General features: G+C 38.8%; 1 protein-coding gene across 3 annotated transcripts in view; it reads right to left on the bottom strand.

Annotated features, from left to right (window-relative positions):
- The window catches only part of STK39 (serine/threonine kinase 39), a 102,548-nt gene that overhangs the window by 30,281 nt on the left and 50,939 nt on the right, over positions 1–21,328 (bottom strand). For all 3 annotated transcript variants that reach the window (XM_074594035.1, XM_074594036.1, XM_074594034.1), the window contains exons 11-13: positions 13,681–13,803; positions 13,521–13,553; positions 11,491–11,558 (exon numbers count right to left, since the gene is read on the bottom strand). In XM_074594035.1, the coding sequence (XP_074450136.1) occupies positions 11,491–11,558; positions 13,521–13,553; positions 13,681–13,803 (224 nt within the window). The remainder of the gene's footprint in view (positions 1–11,490; positions 11,559–13,520; positions 13,554–13,680; positions 13,804–21,328) is intronic.

Raw genomic sequence — 21,328 nt, 5'->3', positions numbered from 1 at the left:
CCTGTAAGTTAGAATGGAAAAAAAAACCAAGACAGCATAGCTTAAGAAACAAGGGCAAGCAGTACGGTATTTGCACTGTGTCACTGCAGTTGCTGGTGTAATTAAAACCACAGAAGCATTTAAATGACTTGTGCATTTAGACTGCAGAGAAAGCAGAAGTTCACATCAAAATGGAGTGGACTAATCAGAGTGATAGGTAGGCTGTACATCCTAGAGCTGTACTCATCCAAATTTAATTCTACATCTCTGGGGCAAGATCTGTGCGTGCACAATGCAAGAAATATAATTAAGGGAAAACCACAGAAGACTAGGGTTTGTTATTGCTTTTTGGGGTTTTTGTTGTTTTTTGTTGCTATTCAAATGCTGGAAGGACAAATGTTATTTGGCCACACCAAATGTTATTCAAATGCAAAAGGTCATTTTCCTTCTCACAGTAACTTGTCACCCATTTCTCACTTTCACGTGCTTAAGGCTTAATGCACAAGTTAAACACGGCTCTCTTTATAACCTGGCTTTTATAGCATTAGTTTATTCCGCAAGTGCTGTATTTTTCAGTCAATGCTCTGCATTACACATGGAGAAAACTGGTCACAGAAGCAACGAAAGAGATGCAGACAGCACCACTCCGTAAAAACAACTGAGAGTTTACTTTCTTGGTAGGCAATAATTTACTGGTTTTATTTTTTTTTTTCCAGCAGAATTTAGTTTGTGGCAAGCTATTCATCAAGGAAAATCCTGCTTAAGAGATGCAGTACCCCTTTTTAAGTATTGTCTATTAAAAACCTATACTGAAGATATATAGTACCTGTTTCTAATCTTGGTTTTGATTAATTAAAACTTTGTTTCAACTGTATTTACAGAAGACAGATAATATACACAAAACTGTGAAATGCAAAATGGGACTCTACTTTCAGTACTGCAATGAGGATGTGGGAGTAGAATCTTTGAAAGTGGTCCCAGTTAGAGGTTTTGCCTGGCATCTAAATCTTCTGATCTTTTACTTTTTTTGCCTTACAATTGTCTTATGCTTCAACTGTGGGAATGTATCTATTCAGCTAGGGCAGGGAAAGCAAGAACCTACTCCTATCCCTACAAAAAAAAAAAAAAAATTAAAAAAAATCAAATCACAGCTCACTTCTTCCCCACTGCCCCCTCCCCCTCTTTTTTTTTCTTCTGAAGTCATGGTACTCTGCACACAGCAGAACCAAAGCAGTAATAAGGGGATGCCTGTTTATTAAAGTAATTTTATGAATCAGAACTTTAAAGCTCCTGTTGCATCACACTAACACAACAGAAGCATTTACTGTATGTAAAGAAGCATTAGCCTTCTGAGGATTCAGCACATGTTTATGTAAATCCCTTTCTCTCCAACACTTCCATGCTCAGTTATCATTTACCAATCAATATCCAGCCCCCTCCATTACACATTACCATACTATCGAAAGCAGATCATGTCTGTTCAGCATTGTGGAGAGAGATGGTTCTTCTCAACTTATTTTTAATGACTTCAGGTCAATTCTAGATTAAATGGAAGGGCATTTCTGTTAACTTCTGGTAGGAGTGAAACAGAAGTTTGAAGTCTGCCCTGTGTCCAGATTGCCACCAAGTAGAATGGGACTACAGTCCCTCTGTATTAGTAACACGTAGTCCTGAAATATACAGTTCTTTGAAGTCCATAAAAACTTTACCATTTACTTCAGTGGTTCTGAAAAAACTCCACAGGTTTACAACTTATCCACTGCCATATACATTACTGGAAGAAGGAAGAAAGAAGCTGATGATGGTTCAAGATTAAGTTTTAGGACCCAAAAGTTAAATGTACAAAACACTGTCACTACCATTTAATTTTCACATGTTCTTAGGTAAAAAGCAGATCCCTGAAATGATGCAGGGCCCACTTGTTAATCACTGTACTTCAAGAGGTAGCAGTAATACTAACGGCCAAACACAGCCAAATGATGCTTTCAAGACTGAAAAACAGCCAATGGCCCAATGAGACACTGTCATTTGGCTGTTAAGCTGTTGGAATGAAACAGCTGTTGAAGATCTACTATTTGTATGCCATCTACAATACAAAAGGCAGGCGTACCTCACAAAAAGCAGCCGAGTGAATTGTTACAGACACAATTAGATCAACTGTCCACAGCTCCAGGGCAGCCCACAGCTCCTCCAGCAGGAAAGGACTTTACAACAGTTCAACCCATAGCTGACCAGTCCCAAGTTGCTTAAGACTTAATAGAAAATAGAACGCTTCCAATCTAGTAAAAATGGATGGGATATGATAATAAAACTAAGAAAATGCACAAGTTGTGTTGTAGAAGAAACACAAGAAAATTAGCTGATACACGCAAGTATCAACGGGCAATTCTGCAAAACCATGTTTATCATTATAGAGTAACATCGGAACATTAAGCCATCCGCTCCATCCACTGGTTTACAGCCCCAAGTCATCATTCCTTGAGAAAAATATGTTAGAACTAGAGACATTTTAGATATATCTATACCTAAACATACTTTTAAATAGGCTCTTCTCTGTTTCCGCAGCTACTGAAGCCAAATGAAAAGAATGTTATCAACCCTTCCAACTTTTTTCCTTGTTACATTCATTCCCAGCCAATTCAAACAGCAAACTCTGGAGTTGTTTTTTTTTACCTCAATTCTCAGTGACCCATTTCTCTGCATAGGCAGTGAAAAGCAGTATTCACTTGCATCATCTTTTTTGAGGCTCACACTTCCTACCTGCTCTCATATATCGGCAGGTGGAAACAACTTAGACAAAGAGCTACCAGTTTTGTTGCTGCAGAAAGGGCCATATTAATCATCAGTTTTCCCTAAAATTATTCCTGAATTAGCACAGGAGTTTTTTTAGAAAACAGTGGTAAAGATTTAACTTGTGAAAAGCATCAGTATTTTTAACAAGTACTTGAAATACAATGAAGGGCACTACGCAGTTACACTGAGAATTTATTAATGTGGTAAAATCTCCATACTTGGTCAAAACCAGAAGTGATCTAAAACTGACTTGTTCCTAGAAAAAAGTGGAGTTAAGTACAGATGAAATCAATAACGTTCAAAAACAATCACACTGAAGTCATCAGTGAGAGCATTTCAATAACAGAGAGGACAATTGCCACGCACATAATCTGACCACTTTGTTAAACATTACAGCATGCTGTGGTTATAGTTGCCTTTCTTGGATATGCCAATAGTTTAAATTACCCCCTCCGAGTATGTCTGTGAAAGATCTCTGTATTTCTTGATACCAAAAATTATTGACCATTGCACAGTTTAAGGAAGTCAAACCTGTAATCTCTGTGTGACTGAAGCGATGCACCATCTGCCTGGCTGATGAGAGGTGGCACAGTAACTAACAGATTAAACACACAAAGGCTTACTTTGTATGCTTCTGCATGCCTGGTGCACAAGAGAGATTATAACCTGTTAGTCCAGTGACAAGTTCTCCAGTACAGCATTGTAAAATGGCCAAAATGCTTGAAGCAAGATTTCAGTTCTTTAAATCGGAAAGTGCGAAAGGCAGATCATTGCCAGGAGGCTAGGGGTACTTCAGAAGAGAGCTCTAGAAAAGTGATTTCATTTGTAAAATCAAGACAAAAGATCGGGTTTCTTTGTCCTTTTGTTTCCCCTCTTTTGTTCTGTCTTTTGTAAATAACACAATAAAAAGTCATAACGGAATAAAAAAGTACCTCTAGCGATTTTAAAATTTCAGTGTCAGCAACACCCCCAAATGCAATTGTCTGCTTCATTTACAACCACAGCTATGCAGGCTAAATGGCTAATTCCTTGCCATCTAAATATTTAGACATTCAAATCTTCTTGATACCCTAAATTTAATAAGCAGTAACAATATATTGATTCCTTGGCTCAATAATTATCAACTTTATATAGAAAAGTTTTTTTGATAAACAAATATACCAGTTCTCTATTAAGTAAGTGACGGTGTAGCAATTGCATCCAGGATTATTTTGGTCATAATTAAAATAAATTTTTAAATGTTCAATTTCTTTTCAATAAAAAATACAGCAAGGCATAAAAACATCCTTAAGTAGTGAGTACGAAATGCATAATTTACTATTTTAAAAGAGCAAGCTTTGAAAGAAATAATAGAGGTACAAAAGGAAAACAGGATTAGAATCAATAGCTTAATCAAGGGTTCCTCCTTACTGATTTCAGTCATGATTTAATCATGATTAAACAGGTTATTTAAATCAAGTCTCCATGCTGTGAAAATACAATTCAGTTCAGTAACCATGTCCCGCACCTCCCTTATTCCCAGGGCAAACCTTAGAAGTGATGGCAAAATAAAATATAATCACAGGTACATTTATTTCAAGAATTCCACAAATGGTTTTGTTTATGATGCTTGTTACTGGATCAATTCCCAGCTTATAGAGAAGTTTTGTTACTTTCCAGTTGTAAATCTACCACTCTGCTGGAAGCTTGTGGATTTCGTCATTAAATACATTGGAGAACAGAAGCCATTCTAAATAGCAAAAATTATGAGAAATAACTGCCCTTGGTGAAGTATACACATCATCCCCACTCCTTACAACAGAGATTGGAATGATAGACATTTTTTTAAGATAACAAAAAACCGAGAACAAAGAAAAGAGAGAGAACTGAGAATTACGGGTTATGGTACTGAGCCAATTATCAGGCTCATTCTGCCTCTAGCCAGAATAGATTTTGGGGTTTGCTTGTTCACTGGAGTTTGTTTCTCCTAAAAAAAATCTAAGCCTCAAACTTAAACATTAATAACACAGGAGTAGGTCTACTAGGTACCTTCAGCCTTTCTGTAACTTTATATGTAATGAATTTTGTAAGAAAGAGGTCAAAAAAGCAGGCCTACATGAAAGCGGTAAGATCAGCACTTGAGCTTCAGCTCAGACTAGCGAGTGCTATCTCATCCTCGATCTTCTGGCACATGGAGGAAATCATATTTCACTTAAATCCTAATGACTCTCCTGCTGTAGCATGGCACAGGCAACTGTCTGCTGCTAGCTACACCTTTGACTTGTCATTCTGAATTGTATCTGTCTGTCCAGCTCCCCAGAAGACAGATTCCTCAGAAAGGATCAGAAAACACACGGTTTCCAAGTGTGGTAAACCAGCTATATTAGCTGAAGAAATGTTTTTGTAGGAAACACAGACACGCACAAACTTTTATCTGTAAATAACACAACTGGAGTGCCATTACATACAATTCTGCCTTAGCGTTTTCCCTACACACTATTTTCAGTAAGATATGCAATAATATAGCAGAAGAATCCCATTTGCCAGTGCATCAAGTAAAAATTTTCCATTTACCCCTTTTGTTCTTCCCCAGCCTTAATTCATCTAGTGTGCAGGAACTGTATTAAATTAGGTCCTGGGACATTCCAAATTACCGTCAGTAAATTATCTTCCTGTCATAGGAGCTAATTTAACCATCTTAGATTGCTTCAGATAATTTGCAATTCTTACCTATTAACCATTAACAAGTCTCCTAATTTAACATGAAATGTCTCTGTTATTAATCTAAATAGTCAAACCCTCTGACAGTGACCTTCTCAAATCTGCAACTGTAACAACTTTGTGGTTGGACTGGAAATTTCAAATCAAGGGTGGTAATTCCTCCCCACCCCCTTTCCACCTTTCCCTGGTGGTATGAACAGTCCCGACCAAGCACTAAATCGCAGACAATTGCCTTAAACCCCTGTTTGCAGAGCTCCTGCGAGGGCCCACTGCCAAGACACACAGTGAGCACAGCCTCACAGGAGAAAATCTGGATTACAGGATTTCACTCCTCCCCACTCTCAAATTCCTCTTCCTCAATGAGACTGAGGATACAGAAGCATCAGTACATTTCAACAGAACGATCACTCGGTCAGTCCGGGTCATAGTTACACGCCATGGCAACAGATCAAGCAACAACTGAGAACCAGCATTTTCAATTCATTGCAAAATTCAAGCACAGTCTCTTAATTAAACTTGAGCTTTAAAATAATAATGGACTATATTAAGTATTTAATACCAGAGCCTTTCAAAAGCTTTGCATGGAATTATCTAAAACACACTTCTGCTAATTTCACTTCTGGGGCAACATACTCCAAGACACAACAGCGGAAAAGAGAGAAATAAATTGGAAATTGCCACCTCCAACTGAAGAAGCAGCTCTGACAGTAGGCAATATTTTTACAAGTTAGACACACAGAGAAAACTACTAAACCAAAAAGGTAATAAATACAAGTAAAGGACAGAAAAATCAGATACTGAAGTTGGAAACCGTCCAGGCTAACAGAGTTAAATACCAGCACTTGTATAAAGAGTGCCATGGGATTCTTTAAAGATTATTTCAGAGTGCGAGTTGTGCTTCTCATCCACAACAAGGAATTTGCACTAAACAGAGTCTGGTGTTAATCTGGCATTCCCTACTCAATTACTGAATGAGTCCAACTCTGCTCTGCTTGGGAAAAATAACAGAATCTGACCATCCAGTAAAAGAATTACTGAAACACATTCATTCTTCTGCCAGAATTCCTCCTTTGGGAAGGTAATTTTTATGGGTACTATGAACCTTTTTCGGAACATACCACTAGGAAAAAAATGCAAACTATCATCTAAAATTTTATGGGTTTTGGTGTAGCATAGCCTCATTATAAAAGAGGAAAAAACCGAAGCCAGAGGAGCACTTACTTCCCCCTCTGCCCTGCCCTTGCTCCTGTTGAAGGTTGCCCATCATCTTAGGCCCAAATCTCCATGCACTACTCTTCAAACCTTTTGGCCCACACTCCCAAGACTCATATTTCTACCCGTCAGGCTCTAAATGCCAAACATATTCCAGGCTGCAACAGAAGAAGTGGAAGGTGATTCTGCCCCTCTACTCCGTTCTCCTGAAACTCCACCTGGAGTACTGCATCCAGCTCCGGAGTCCTCAGCACAGGAAGGACATGGACTTGTTGGAGTGGGTCCCGAGGAGGGCCACAAAAACGATCAGAGGGATGGAGCACCTCTCCTATGAGGACAAGCTGAGACAGTTGGGCTTGTTCAGCCTGGAGAAGAAAAGACTCCAGGGAGACCTTATTGTGGCCTTTCAGTACCTAAAGGGGGCTTTATAAGAAAGATGGGGACAAACTTTTAGCAGGGCCTGTTGCGATAGGACAAGGAGTAATGGTTTTAAACTAAAAGAGGGTGGATTTAGACTAGATGTAAGGAAGAAATTTTTTACAATGAGGGTGGTGAAACACTGGAACAGTACCCCATCTCTGGAAACATTCAAGGTCAGGTTGGATGGGGCTCCAAGCAACCTGATCTAGTCCCTGCTTACTGCAGGGGAGGTTGGAGTAGATGACCTTTAAAGGTCCCTTTCAACACAAACCATTCTATGGTTTAGTATATGGCAAGTGCCATCAGAGTTTTCTCTCCACCATCCCTTCTTGCCTCAGGACCCTGGGGAAATGCCTTCTCCCCTCAGGTGCTAGTCCAGCCAGCCTCCATGACACAGACAGGGCTCATTCTCATCTGAGATGCTCACCTTTTGCTGTCACCTTATCACATGGCCCCTCTCTGGGGATGCGAAAGGAAAGCAACGAAGAGGTGAGACCTTCCTGATCCTTCTCTTGATGTGTTTACTTCCCTTACCCTCTCATCCTCTCCATGAGTCAATTCATTCCTCTCATATTTTGCCGGTATTTACATTTTTACCCACATCAGTACTGATTTTTTTTAAACAGTAATTCTCAGCATCTAAAACCAGTGTGTTCTGAACTCAAACTACTGCAGTTTATATAATTTGATTGCCTCAAGTGAATTATTTTAAAAGAAAAAGTTTCCAACATTTTAGATGATATACTGAGCTTTGAGTCTTCAAGTCTGGCATCTAATGTTCACAATGTTTATCTGAATATCAAGCCATACTTTAAGAGCTATATAATAGCAGTAGATGAAGCATCACAGGAAATTGTTTCTGCCCTCATACTGTAGCTAACTTGCTCCATAATAATATGGTTCATAACTTATGGTTCATTTTAACAAATCCCATAAAAATTCTCTGATGTGCTCAAGTCTCCATCAGCTATATGAGTTAATGATCAATTTATCAAAAGACATCAACAGAATAGTTTAAAATCTGCAGTGGAAGTGCATAAATGCAGAAGCCCCTGTGAGGATATTAGCTGTTTACTACCTTACAACCCCAAAGGAATGCTGCGTGACACAAAGCCAGTCATCTACACCACTTTTATTCACTACAAATGCCAAAACTAAACTAGCAGTATTTTTACTTTCAGATGGTCAAAAAATGTTTACTCAGTAAGTTAATTACAACAAAAGAGAGCAGTTAGGGGCTCTTTCTTTCTCCATATACAGCTGCCTTAAGTGTAAGCTCATTCACCCTGCAATGCTCCCAGCCTAAGGACAGCTGCATACTGTCCTGTCCATACAGGCTGGAATGCAGAAGGTGGCTTCCTGCGTCACCCAGGACTGACCGTGAGTGACTGAGGGCCTCCAGGTTTACATTCTATGATACAGGATGTAATTTATTTTTCAGACTTTTATGAAGGAACCCCATACAACTGGCCTTCTGCTAACAAAACAGAAAAAACAGTTGAATTAGTGCAGAACAGATTACAGCAACCGTTCAAGCACTAACACTTTGATATTCTGAACACTACTGTCCTCACAAAACAGCATCTCTGTAACTCGTCACTTAGGTTACCGGGTCTGGTACAAGCTTGTCAATGCTTCACTGGAATGCCAGCCTCAAACCTACTCTGGCCTTTGTTTAAGGTAAGGTCCAAGCACCAAGACTCTCTAGGGCTGGGGAGGGAGACTCCTAATCCTATGCCCATAAAGCAGCACTATACTGTTACCATAGTCACCACTTCTCCAGAGCTGGGTTTTCTGAATTTGCTCACTGCAGCTAGACCTAGACCCAAAAAATGCAGGACGCAGGAGTCCTCTACTCTCAGGTACAACCACTCACTGCCAGATCAGGGCTGCTATTGGTGTCCCTAGAAGTACAGGCCAAAGATTTTAACAGAATATACTGACAGATACTTGACACTGACTGGAGAATGAGCTGAGATAACTCCCCACAGGTAATCTGATTGTGGAAGAAACATAAGTATTTTCTTAGAAGTTAACAAATAATCATCATCTCCTTTCCCCAAGTAAGGTTTCTGTTAACTTAGCAAAGAACAAGACATTCGAATATAATTCTTGACAAGTATTCATCAGACTGCACAGCTCTGCCATGCTCACAGCAGCCTCAGCTGTTCCCCTCCCGGGGTCAACAGTGGAGGGGAAGCACAACGAGGGACCTTGCTAAACACAACGTCTATAGCAGCCAGCCAGTGGCTGCCTCGAATTTCTGTGAATGTTCCGTAAACAAATAACTCTTGCCTTTAAAGTCACAAATATGAAGAAACGCTTAAGTACTAACTCTGAATCTACACCACTCGGCAGAAGTATAGGGTGCTTGTAGCCCTCGTTCACAGACACGCACTTTGCAAAGTCTCAACTAAAGGAAAAGTGCTGCTCAGTATACCTTGCACTCCTATATTCCCCCCAACCATGCACACACACACTTACCATGTGCTAGCTCTGACCCTACTCACATGCTCAGGTTTCCATCAGAAGGAAACCCAGACACACGGTGCAAAGATGCGTAACAGCCCACCTCCTACCACTGAGGCAGGACACAGCCAGAGCTCACACGGGGACGGGAGCGTGCACCGCAGAGCATTCTTCCCTCCAAAGTCGGTCAGCTTAAATTAACAAAATTCACTCTGCAAAACTATGCATTGATTTTAGTTTTTTTCCAAGACATTGCCAATAGTGTTCACACGCACCAGAGTATATCTGCTGTTCAAGACTACTTTGTTTTGTTTAAAGGAAACCTTTCTGGTTCCTAAAATTGAAATTATTGTTTCTTCCCTCTCTACCAATAACCATCTAAACCTTCATAATTGTAACACATTAATCTAGTTGCTACAGACTTGCTTTTAGTGAGGGGAAAGGAAGAGAATTTCTCACCCATCAATTAAGAGGATTCTTAACAAGAACAAAAGTTCATTGTGCAAATAAGAGTTGGGAAACTCAAGTCTCCTAGGATCAATCTTTCTTCACTTCTGGCTTAAGAGCTGCAGAAAACAAAGCATAATCCCTGACATTTCACTGTACTTGCAGGACTAAAATGTTTGCCCTGCGGATATGCCGACACTGCAAGTAACTGGGTAGACGCTAATCACTCTATAGGTTTCATTGTAATGTAAAAATACCCAGCGCACCTCACTAGTACATCCACGTAGCACTATAAACTGCTCTGTTTTGTAAACGGTTTCATCTACCTGTCTGGCAGCAGAGAGATGAAAAAGAATATTGATAGCATAACTGGGCAGTTATGTAAATTGGACAACTAAACCAAATCCAAATAATCTCTAAGTCTTTTCTCTCCCCACAATAAAATTTATTACTCCTCCCTTCAGTAAACAACCTTTGGCAGCCATATAATTTTTTGCAGCTGTCACTAGAGAAGCAGTTGAAGAAAATGGAAGATAAGAGATTTTGGAAGCTGGTACTCATTCTGTTAGATTTTTTTTTTTTTTTATTACTATCAGTTTTTGATGCTACTGTTTTAAAGCTACTTGTTATGCATAAATCTGCTATTTGTTTCTAACACACTGGTTGCAATTTTGTAAATATTTCTCCATTGGACTTTTTATCTTTTTGCTAGCATAAAAACCCCATAACATTTAACTTTTCCCCATAGCAATAATTAAGAGTTTACAGCCTCTGATAGATATCACGTCACTGCAGACTAGATGTAAACAAATTTTAAAGTGAGCGGCAGTAAGTTTTTTAACTAAGTTGACCATTTAAGGAAAATGGCTCTAAATATATAAAAAGTTATCAAAGCTTCTTATGAAAAAATACTTTTATCCAAGAACTAGACCACATAATTAAACAATTCAAATCTTAGTTATAAACTGATTTTAATTAAAGGTAATCTGACTCATTTTAACTATGCATGAATTTAAGTCAGACAACATATTTGTATCCATTCTCTAAAATATCTGTCACTTCTCCACAGTGGCTGATCAAACTTGCCAGTGAAAAATGTTTTGAGTAGGCAACTTGTAATACAGCTATGGTTTATTTCTGTCAGAGGCTGACTGCTGAAGTGTGAAAGAAACTCATTAAAAATCTCTCACTGTGATCCTGCATTGCAAGGAAAAAAAAAGAAAGAAAATACTTAATGAAGGGTACACTTGGCCTGAAGACACATTCATATTCTGCTTTTCATTTTACACTATTTCAGTAAGCAATTAAAAGACAGCAATTAGTCACAGAAACACTATTCATACTGGTCATACTGGGAGATTAAAGAAGCTAACGCTTATTTTATGTTAATATTATGGAAGTAATGAGGGAGATCAAGAATAATACGGCCAACTAAAAAGGAATGCTAAAATAAACAGAAAAATCTCTTACCTTAATCTTAAAACAAGATTCACCGCACATGGAACTTCACTATATTCGTCACTAACAGCAGGCTGAGACTATTAAAGAAAAAAGCAAAAAGTCTTATAATGGATGCCAAAGGAAAAAAAAAATCCCCAAATACTTGCCATGTTAACTGTTTGAAGTTAACACAGAATATTTTACACATCTCTAACTGAAAAACCTTTTAAAAACTTTCAGTAACACAGTCTAAAATACAGCTGATACCAGTAAAACTGCCATATTTCAATTACAGAGATACAAATGGTAAGGCCTGCATAAAGCACTGAGTGTAAGAGCTTTTAATCCACCTTGCATCAAAGCTCTAATAACCTATTAAATAATACGCACGCAGTGAGAACACCAAGCTACTACTCACATGATTTTTGTGTAACAGCTTTGGTTGTTAAAGAAGTCTTGCATCTACCCATCTGCAAAGAACTAGTAGCATGTCAAAGCAGGCATCACAACTCGGAGAGTGTCTTTCACGGAGAAAAATCAGGAATACAGATATCTTTCACACTATCACTCCTCCCTCACACTATAATACCCTCCCCAGACCTCAACTAACATTTATATGAAGCCTCAAGCAAACGTGTATCCTAAATACAGAGTACCTCGGGGTCCTCTACCCCACTATGGTTTCATACCCAACTGGGCACATTGTCACCACTGACAGAAGCCTGTTCAAAGGTTACAGTCAAGTCCTCCAAAAATAAAGACTTGCACCACAAATCGCATTTGATTGTTTTCCAACGGTTTTTCACATCAAAGCTACTTTAAAAAAAAAAAAAGTGTTACACAAGACCTGTATCTTATTATCTGTGTATTTTTAAAACTTAATGAATAGTCGGAAAATTATTAAATCACTAAAAGGGGACTAGATTTTTTTCTGCTTCAGTAAGTTCCTTCCATTCATGTAACTACTACTATTATTTTCTTCAACAGACCTGTTATTTCAGTGTATAGAAATGTGCTGCCAACAGATGAACAGGCACACACCAACGATGACAAGCTGCACTAGTCTCAGTTCCAAGTCATCTTCTGGAGCATTTAGGAAAACAAAAATCAGCAGAAGACTTCAAGCAGAAGCTTTTTTATCCTTCATAAGCTAAACAACTCATAACAAAAGAGTTACCTGTACAAACTAAGTCACAAACTGTAGAACTCTCAATTTGTAAGACATAAAGAGACTGTCTGGTGAAAGTTTTGTTGACGTGTTTTTTTTCTGTACTCAACTTACATAAGACATCTCAGATGCTGAAGTGCTATGTAAACTAGCTCTGCAACGGAAAGACTGAGGTCATCACAGGAGCTAACGGGAAGAAACCTGGCAGGAAGCTGTTAGTCTTTTAGAAGATTTCTATGACACCAATGAAAATCAGAGAATCTAAAATTGCAGGTGAAGTGGCAAGGGTCACTCACCCAAGGAATAGACATTTTTAAAAGAGCACTTTGGCTGTAAGCCAGTAATGCTATTAAGCAATTATTTATAGCAGCGATGCTTCCCACACTCTCAGCACAGGGCCATGAAACTCAATATGATATTTTATTCCTCTGAATTAATGTGATATGCCACAGTACTGAACTATTGTACTGTATATGGGATGAAGCATTTTAATTACAAGCTACATGTCGTGATACAAATCCTAAGAATGAAAAATTATTTGGAGATCTTCTGGCTACTCCAAAACAGCAATCATTACTCCGACAAAAAGACAGCAATTAGTGTGATCCAATTATGAAGATTCATTAAAAACAGACAAATTACCTATTTTAACCAATTCTCCTGGGCACAAACATAAAGTGACTTTGAATTTCCTATCCATTTTATCTAGTGTGTGCTCAAGTTAATTGTTACAGGCCCAGCCACATACAGCTCTATCCTCACAACTACTTGCCATACAAGGCTGCAGAACAACACCTCCGCCTTAATTCACATTTTTAATAACAGAAATGAAAAAGAAATCCCTTCACTCTAACACTTGGAAGAAAAAAAAAATTGATAAAGACATTTTTACCTCTGTGTTCTCCTCCTCTTTTACTCTTCGTGACTGGAAAACAAATGGCAGTGAGAGATGAGCTATGCAGTTTACACATTAAAGATCTAGAAATATTAACAATTGACATCAGACAGAATATCTTGCAGAGTGTAAATGTCTTGGCACAAACAAAACTTACCTTTTCCTGAGAAACAGCAGCTTTGCCTTCCTCACTCTTCTCATCCATTTCATCATCACTCCATTCCCAGTCCCCATCTTCTGTTTTATGGAGGTGACCACTGGAACCTGGTACTCGTCTGACCTACCAAAATAGGAAGTGTTCGACATTACACAGACATCTTTACTCTTTATTGGTGTTCTGGTTAATCAGCAATTCTTTGGGTTTTTTGTTCTATATATGCTTTCATTAGTTTCCTGGAAGAGTCACTGGCATACTGGAATAATATCTGACCTCAGGCGTCATGCTTGAGCCAATGGGAACAGCTAAGCTATACAAAATTCATGTAAGGAAACGGGCTTTGAATATATTTTACAACTGCTTAGGAACAAGCTCAAATAGATGACAACTGCTTACTATGAACTAACCCTTGAAATGAAAGGAGGCTATTCAAGGAAGCAGAAGTTACACAGACAAGGCTGTTCTTGGGACACAAGTCTTAAAAGCTTTAATTGTTCTGCTAAAACGTTTTAAAATGTGTAAAGATGTCAAGGATACTTTAAAAGTAAAGTTATCCTTACTAAAAAACAAAAAAAGCAGCTGCATGCAGACTGAGAAGGTAGGCAGGCATGCACAACACCAAACTAATTGGGCAAACTCCTAGAGATCAAGCAGTCTAATGAGGCTTAATAGGAGTACGCAGCAGCTAATTCTGAAAATCAAATACTCTTCTGATGCCATCTTGCTCTTTTTCAGAGCCTGACAACATGCTTGTTTTCCCTGGATCATGTTCAGGCTATTTGAGCAAAACAAAAGAACATCGAACAATTCTTCCCACACCTTGGTGTACATTTATGAGACCCATGAGATGGCTGGAAGCACAGCACAATAAGCAGCAGCCCCACTGGTGTTTAGATTAAAATCAGTTTCTCTAATTATTTCACATTACTGAACCAAGACACAGTTCCCACCACACAACTTCAAATGCTCGTACATTTGAGAGGTAAGCTCTCCAGCGCCCATCTGCTCCTCTCTCTTCCCTTTTGCACATACAAGACTAAACTAGAGTAAAGGGTGAACTTCCCAGAACCTCAGCACCTCTGTACCTTTTTCAGTTCTTATGATATTTCTTTCTTACATTTCTTCCCTGCACAATAGGATAAGAGTACCCTACCCAGGTTCTCTGTATTTTGTACTCATTTGAAACTGAGAAGAGGGGAAACCTATGCAGGGCACCGGGGGAATATCCTCTTCCATCACTAGAGGGACTAATTCTGCGCTATTTTCACCATTTTCCATACCAGGCTCCTAATGCACCAACTGAGCAGCTCTCGCTGCCTCAAAGCTTGGTACAAGAAGCTTGTGTGTGTTTGGGAGGGAGGACCAAGCAGAAGTCAACAGAAGCAGTAGCACAGCAATTTCTTACTCAGCTGCAATCAACCCCGGCACAATCAGTGGGCTCTTACTGTCTACATCATCAGGGATTAGCACAGATACAAGGTAATCTAGCAGACAATTTTCCGGTGCTTGTGGATATAATTTGTTATCCTTCAAGGAACAGTCCTGACACAGACTTTTGTTTAACAGCACAAGCATTTTCCCCAACAGCTACACACGAACCTGTAAGAGGACGTCAACCACAACCAAACCCATGCTTTTCAAACAGAACAGAACAGAATAGAATGGTTTACAGACACATTCACACACTACATCATGTACTAATCAAAATCTCTTCTGCATCCATTTTCAGTTGTTCTGAAGACTTATTCTAACTAGAATGATTTTAATGGAGCTTAATGATGCTGGCAGAGAGTTATGGGAGAAAGCTCTACTGATGAAGATGGAGTGCATTTCAAGTTTTTAAACAGATTGCCTTTTAATAAGCAATAAACAAATGGCTTAAGGAAATGAAAATAAGTTACTGCAAAATAAAATACCGTGTTAAATTAAACAATTTTCTTGAAAGGTATCTGAAGGCAGAAAAACAAAAGTTTAGACTTGTATTCTGCTTCAGTCAGACTGATTACCATGAGCACACATATTCACAGGAAAGAAATCATAATTTCAGCTATAGGAAAGTAGCCAACCTATTCAACCTGCAAAAAATGTGAAGTTGTTGCCTATGACATTATTTTATTGGTGGGTGTGCTTAACACTTGCATTACTTAGCAAATTAATTTGCATGACTTTTGATTAACAGTAGCTTTGCTCAGGCTCAGTTCTCGTTAAAGCCACAAAGACTCAGTCACGTAGGGAGGGCATGTACCCTAGGTGCGGGACAGAGCAAGAGCCAGGCATCACGTCCGGCTTTTCATTCATCATAAACCTGTACAACATCAGATATAGAATGGAAACACATTAGCTTAAATTTCTGTTGTAATAGAAAGCTATCATAACAGACTCGATACTAGTATAGCGCTGCTTCTCTTCAGATTTTTCTAGTGTCTTTTCCAGAGCACGTTCATTAAAATTCATACTGGTAGTAATACATGTGAAGTATTTCAGAACACTGCTAGCATTTTACCATATTCAGCTCACATTAATAAAAAGCAAAAACACATCAGAAGTAGTAAAGGAATAAAACCTATACTGTACAGCTAAAGCCTTTTAGGCTTTGAGTTTGGCACAGCCAGAGAACCAGTTTAAAGGGCTAAGATAAAACAACTGAGACAATCTACTAGCTTGCTACCGTGGGAAGAGACAATCCCGAGATGTCCAGCATGGCTGCACCATGACCTAGCTGGTTATACAGTGAGCAGATTCAACCCACCAGCCTGGGAAAAAAACTAGTCTTTTTTTTCTTTTCTGAATAAGTTTTTTTGTAAGATTCATGAGTTAAAACAGTCCACCTTGAGGTCAGATAGCAAAGACTGTAAGCAAACAGGCAGAAACAAGAAGGGCAGTGAAAGTGAAGTTGGATTATCTTGTTTTGGCAGCAGCAATCCCTCAGGATCCTCAGAATCACACACTCTAAGATGCTTACAACGCAGCATCATGACTGGAGTGCACAATCTGCCACACCAAGTCTCCTCAAGCTTTCATTTGTGCTCCTACAGCTGTGCAGACAAGACAATTGAAAAATTAACATGGAACACAGTTAGCTTGCAGCCAAATCAGCTTTTTAATTTAGCTGATCATGAGCTAGCACAAGTGCTAGAGCCTGCATAAGAGGAGAAGCTGGAACATCATTTTCAGTAGCAGCCCCAATCATCCATAGTAAGAAAGCACTGTAAACTCCCCAAAAGTGATAGACATAAATATGAGCTGGGAGCAAATATATCCAGACACAGCACACATAATAATACATTAAATAATGTCAAAAGTCCTAAGACCTTTTGATAACCACAGGATAAAAATCAAAGCAATTTTGTCCGCTAAAGAAACAGATTCTTCTTAAACACTTGTCTTTGGTCACCAAACACCTGTCTTTTGCACCACCCGAAGTCCTAGTTTGCTAGGATACAATCTATCTTCTGCTCTAACTTCCCCCCCCCCGCCCCATCTCACAAAACCCTGCAGAATTTAAGTGAGCACATTTTTATAAAGGTATGCCAAGTCTCTACACTAAAATCTTCTGAAGACTTACACTTAATCACAATCGAGTCTTTCTGACCTTTTGGATTACTCTTGAAGTGTTCGCCGCAGTGTGGTAAAGCTCTATATCCCTTTTGTCCTTACAGGCCTAAACAACCTTCAACACAGGAAAAACACAGGAAAAACCTTTTCCAGCAAGTACACTAAGGGTTATTATAACAGGCCTGTGAGGAGAGGAAAAGAAAAAAGGACAAAAAGGAACAAAGATAAGCAATCACTGAGTGGCACCGGAGCCAGAATTGCTCTGTCAGAAATGCATCTTTGTCAGGGTAGAAACAAAGAGAGCGTTTCTCTAGATGATATTCTCATATACCTTACTGTTTTGTTTCCTTTCCATTTACAAGGGCAGGTGTGCAATACACAGAACTGTTTTGCTGAAGAATAGTTATATGCATACATGTACTGAAATGTAGCCTGTTAGGCACTTACATTGCACAATAAAAGAAGAATCTATGCCTCAGGTGTCAAGCATTTGTAGCAAAAAAACATTACGGTATGCCCATCAGGGGAGAGGCAGGGAAATGATTATCCCATTTTCTCCCATCAAACCATAGTACCCTATGGCAAAGCTTACAAATTCTTTCCTTTGGTGGTGGGCAGCTTAAGCTGCTCTTTGAAATGCTGCAGCTTGTAGAAGTTCACGAAAACGCTGCAATGGGCCAACACAAAAATCACTACATAGAAATGATGAGGAGAGTTCATGGGGACATAACGCTCAGCTGTTACCTAAAAAATAAACTAGATGTCTACTGACAGAAGGTTACAGAAAGCTGTGTTCACCACTGTACAGACTATTCATTTATGCTTTGTCAATAATCTCAGCCTCACTGGGTCACTGCAGGAACCCATGGAAAAGCTGATAGAAACAGCAGCAGATCTGAAAAGATCACGCAGACAGACATCAATAACATCATCAAAGTATTTTCAAACAGCCACGCTATTCCTATCCAAATTCACAGAGACAATGCAACATGATGAATGCCTCAGAGAGCATCTAAAGTCCCAGCTCTGCTCAACAAAAGTGTTTTTCGAAATGTATGTTGAAGATACACTTTCCAAATATGGACATTAAGAGTTTTTCTAGCCTCAAAATAAAGTGCTAAAGGAAACTAACGTGAATGAACAACGCCAAGCGTATGCAAGGCAGACCATTCATCTCAACGTGTAGTATTACTCTGTGAGGGAAAAGAATTACCTGAAGACAAGAAGGAAGGAAGTTCAAACCATGCTTATCTCAGAAACTTGAAGACATAACTCAGGAATGACTACTGCATAGCTCTCAAAGGATGCCATACCGTGTTCAAGAAACAAAGCAAGCCCAGACTTCGTGCCCTGTTTATCAACGTTTGATGAGATTCAATGACACTTTACCCTTGAGAGAACACATAAACCTCTCTTTTCTTCTGATTTTATTTCACAATCAAGTATAGCATTTCCCTCATATGCGCTGTCCTTCAAAGAATGCACTATATCCTTCCTGATTCATGCTATCTCAAACTCCTGTTGTTTATGTATAGACAGTTAAAGTGTCTTTTTTCTATGTCCCCCTTTTCTTTCTGTGGAGGGATTTTTTAGGACTGTAAACATTATTTGGCAATTACATCCATGGCTTGCATCATAATGACATATTGATTGCAAATTCATGATTCAACCTGCTGGAGAGAAGACATCTCTGCAGACCTCCATATGCAAGCCTAAATTTCTCAGTGGACTTCAGTCCAACTTGTCAATCTCTCTTTTGTCAGTGTTGAAGTTGGCAGCAAAGTTCAGCAACACGAGAACAGATGCCCATTCTCAAATGACATTAGCACTTGGTGCTATAGCTAGTTTTAATTCCATGTTCTTGTTCAGATCCAGTTTGCTTCAGATTGATTTGTTCCAACCAAATTAGTTTCCTTACAAGCTAGTGTAAGAAGGGTTGTCAAAAATTAATATCTGAAGTGCTGGATGAACAGGGAAGAAAAGGCAAATGGAAGGTAAGAACAACAGTCTTAACACTGTTCCTAGCAAGAATATACAACAGGGATTGTATTTGGAATATTGCAAATATTTGTAATTTCACTACTGGTTATACAACTAGAAGACTGGTATCGAAGGCAGCATGCTTGCATTTCACCCCAATGATTACAGCATTACAGCAGCTGAAAATACTCTACATATTTCTCCTGATACCCTGCCACAGGCCTCCCATTTTACAGAAGGAAATAAAGAAGTGGACAAATGAAGTGATTCATCCAAGGCCACAAGGCAAATCCAAAACAGAGCATGGAAGTGAAAGAAACTTCTTGTATCTCTACAAAAATAAGGAGGAATTTCTTTTACATTGCACGCAGTAGCTATACAAATGCCATTTCTCCATCAGCTCTAGTCAAAATACATAGCACTGATAGTTCTTTATGCTAGGATTGTATCTCTCTCAGTAAATATTTCAGAGGGAAAGGGAAACAAGTTAAAACACGCTCAATTCTAATTTGGGTTTTATTGTTTTAAAAACCTAAATGCTCCTTCCAAAATAGGACCTAAACTGAATCATAACTCTAGCTAATAAAGAAAACAATGAAAGCCTTCAGCCTTACAAAGACAAATTAGCACATAATCGAAAACATATTTCACATAAATCAGAAGAGCACACAGGGAATAAAAAAATATTTTGAATGACTGGCATTTAAACTGCACCCAACACAAAAGCAGCTCAGAACATTGTAATCTACAACCAAAAGCAGTCTGTAGGAGGAAAAACTTAACAAGCCACTGACAACATTACCACAGCTGTGGAAGAAAGATATTATGAATATCAGCTGCAACAGAGAATGCTCGGACAGTTTAGCGAGTGAAAACAACATGACTACCACTAAAATATTAAGCATCGTATTATTATTATTGTTGTATATGTTGTTGCTGGTTAAAGCTTGTTCCAGTATACAGCAGAGTCACAAAGATTTAAGAATAAATTAAACTGCTGACAGAACTACTTGTCCTCACCCTTTTAAAGTATGATACAGGTAAGTTAACATTCCCAGCCAAAAAGAGCATGCACCAGCTTTCCAGGAGAATGTCTGCTTAACCAGATGAAGAGGGCAACTGTAAATCCCATCCACTGAAGTTTAGCCCAAACCAGCCTGACAGAGAGAGAACTCCAGCATCAGAATGCACAAGCTGCCCACATTTCCCAAAGCTTGATGAAAAGCAGGCTACAGCATAAGGAAGCAAAACATAAACTGTTGTCTTCTAGGCACTGATGTGCTTGTTATACGTAGATGTTAGAGACTGGGGAAAGAAGAATCTATTATTCATCACTGATTCTTTTGCTTCTGCAATCTCTTTACAAGTTTATTTTTGTAGGGTGACAAGGAAGGGAATGAACATTTTCAGGATGTTAAGATCTTTCTACTTCCTTATTCACAACTACTGAAAACAGCAAAGAACTGGGCCTGCTTACAGATTTAGTATTTTATTTCACTGTCTAATTTTTAAAAAACCATTAAAAGGATACATTGTGGAATAACAATGCATACACATATAAAACATTACTGCAATTCATACATGGTACAGCACATGATCTAGACCACATTAAAAATCCATTCTTTCGGTAAGAGTAGTATTACGCATCCGTTGTCTTTTTCCTCATTCTGCAGGAAGATGACTGAACTGGTCATCTTGATTTTTCCCCCCATCTCAATTATTTAAGCTATTTCTATTAAAGACTCTGGCAACTTAATATTTGGGAGGGAGTCCTGGATAGATGTAAAACATTTTAAACTCTGCTCCACATAAGAGTATGGCGACTTGAAAGTATGGTAAATACGATGCATTTGTGGCATTAATAAGCATTAAACATTTCAGTAACATGGAAGGTGCCTTGCTGCCCTCCTTATATAGGTTACTTAGAGCCCAAATGTAATTTGTTCCTGAATTCCTAGGGAGAGGCAAGTGTGTAGACCCCCCCCGCTTAAAACACATCTGCAAAAGTCTTTGTGGAACCCTGACACTGCTACCTATTCATTTCTAACTAGAGAACAGGCAGTGCTGGTCTCCATTTTTTGCACTTGCATATCTACAGAAGGCAATCCATATT

Source organism: Larus michahellis, chromosome 7 (assembly GCF_964199755.1).
Source record: "Larus michahellis chromosome 7, bLarMic1.1, whole genome shotgun sequence".
Taxonomy (NCBI): domain Eukaryota; kingdom Metazoa; phylum Chordata; class Aves; order Charadriiformes; family Laridae; genus Larus; species Larus michahellis.
The sequence above is the reverse complement of the archived record's forward strand: the minus strand, read 5'-3'. Positions and strand labels throughout refer to the sequence as shown.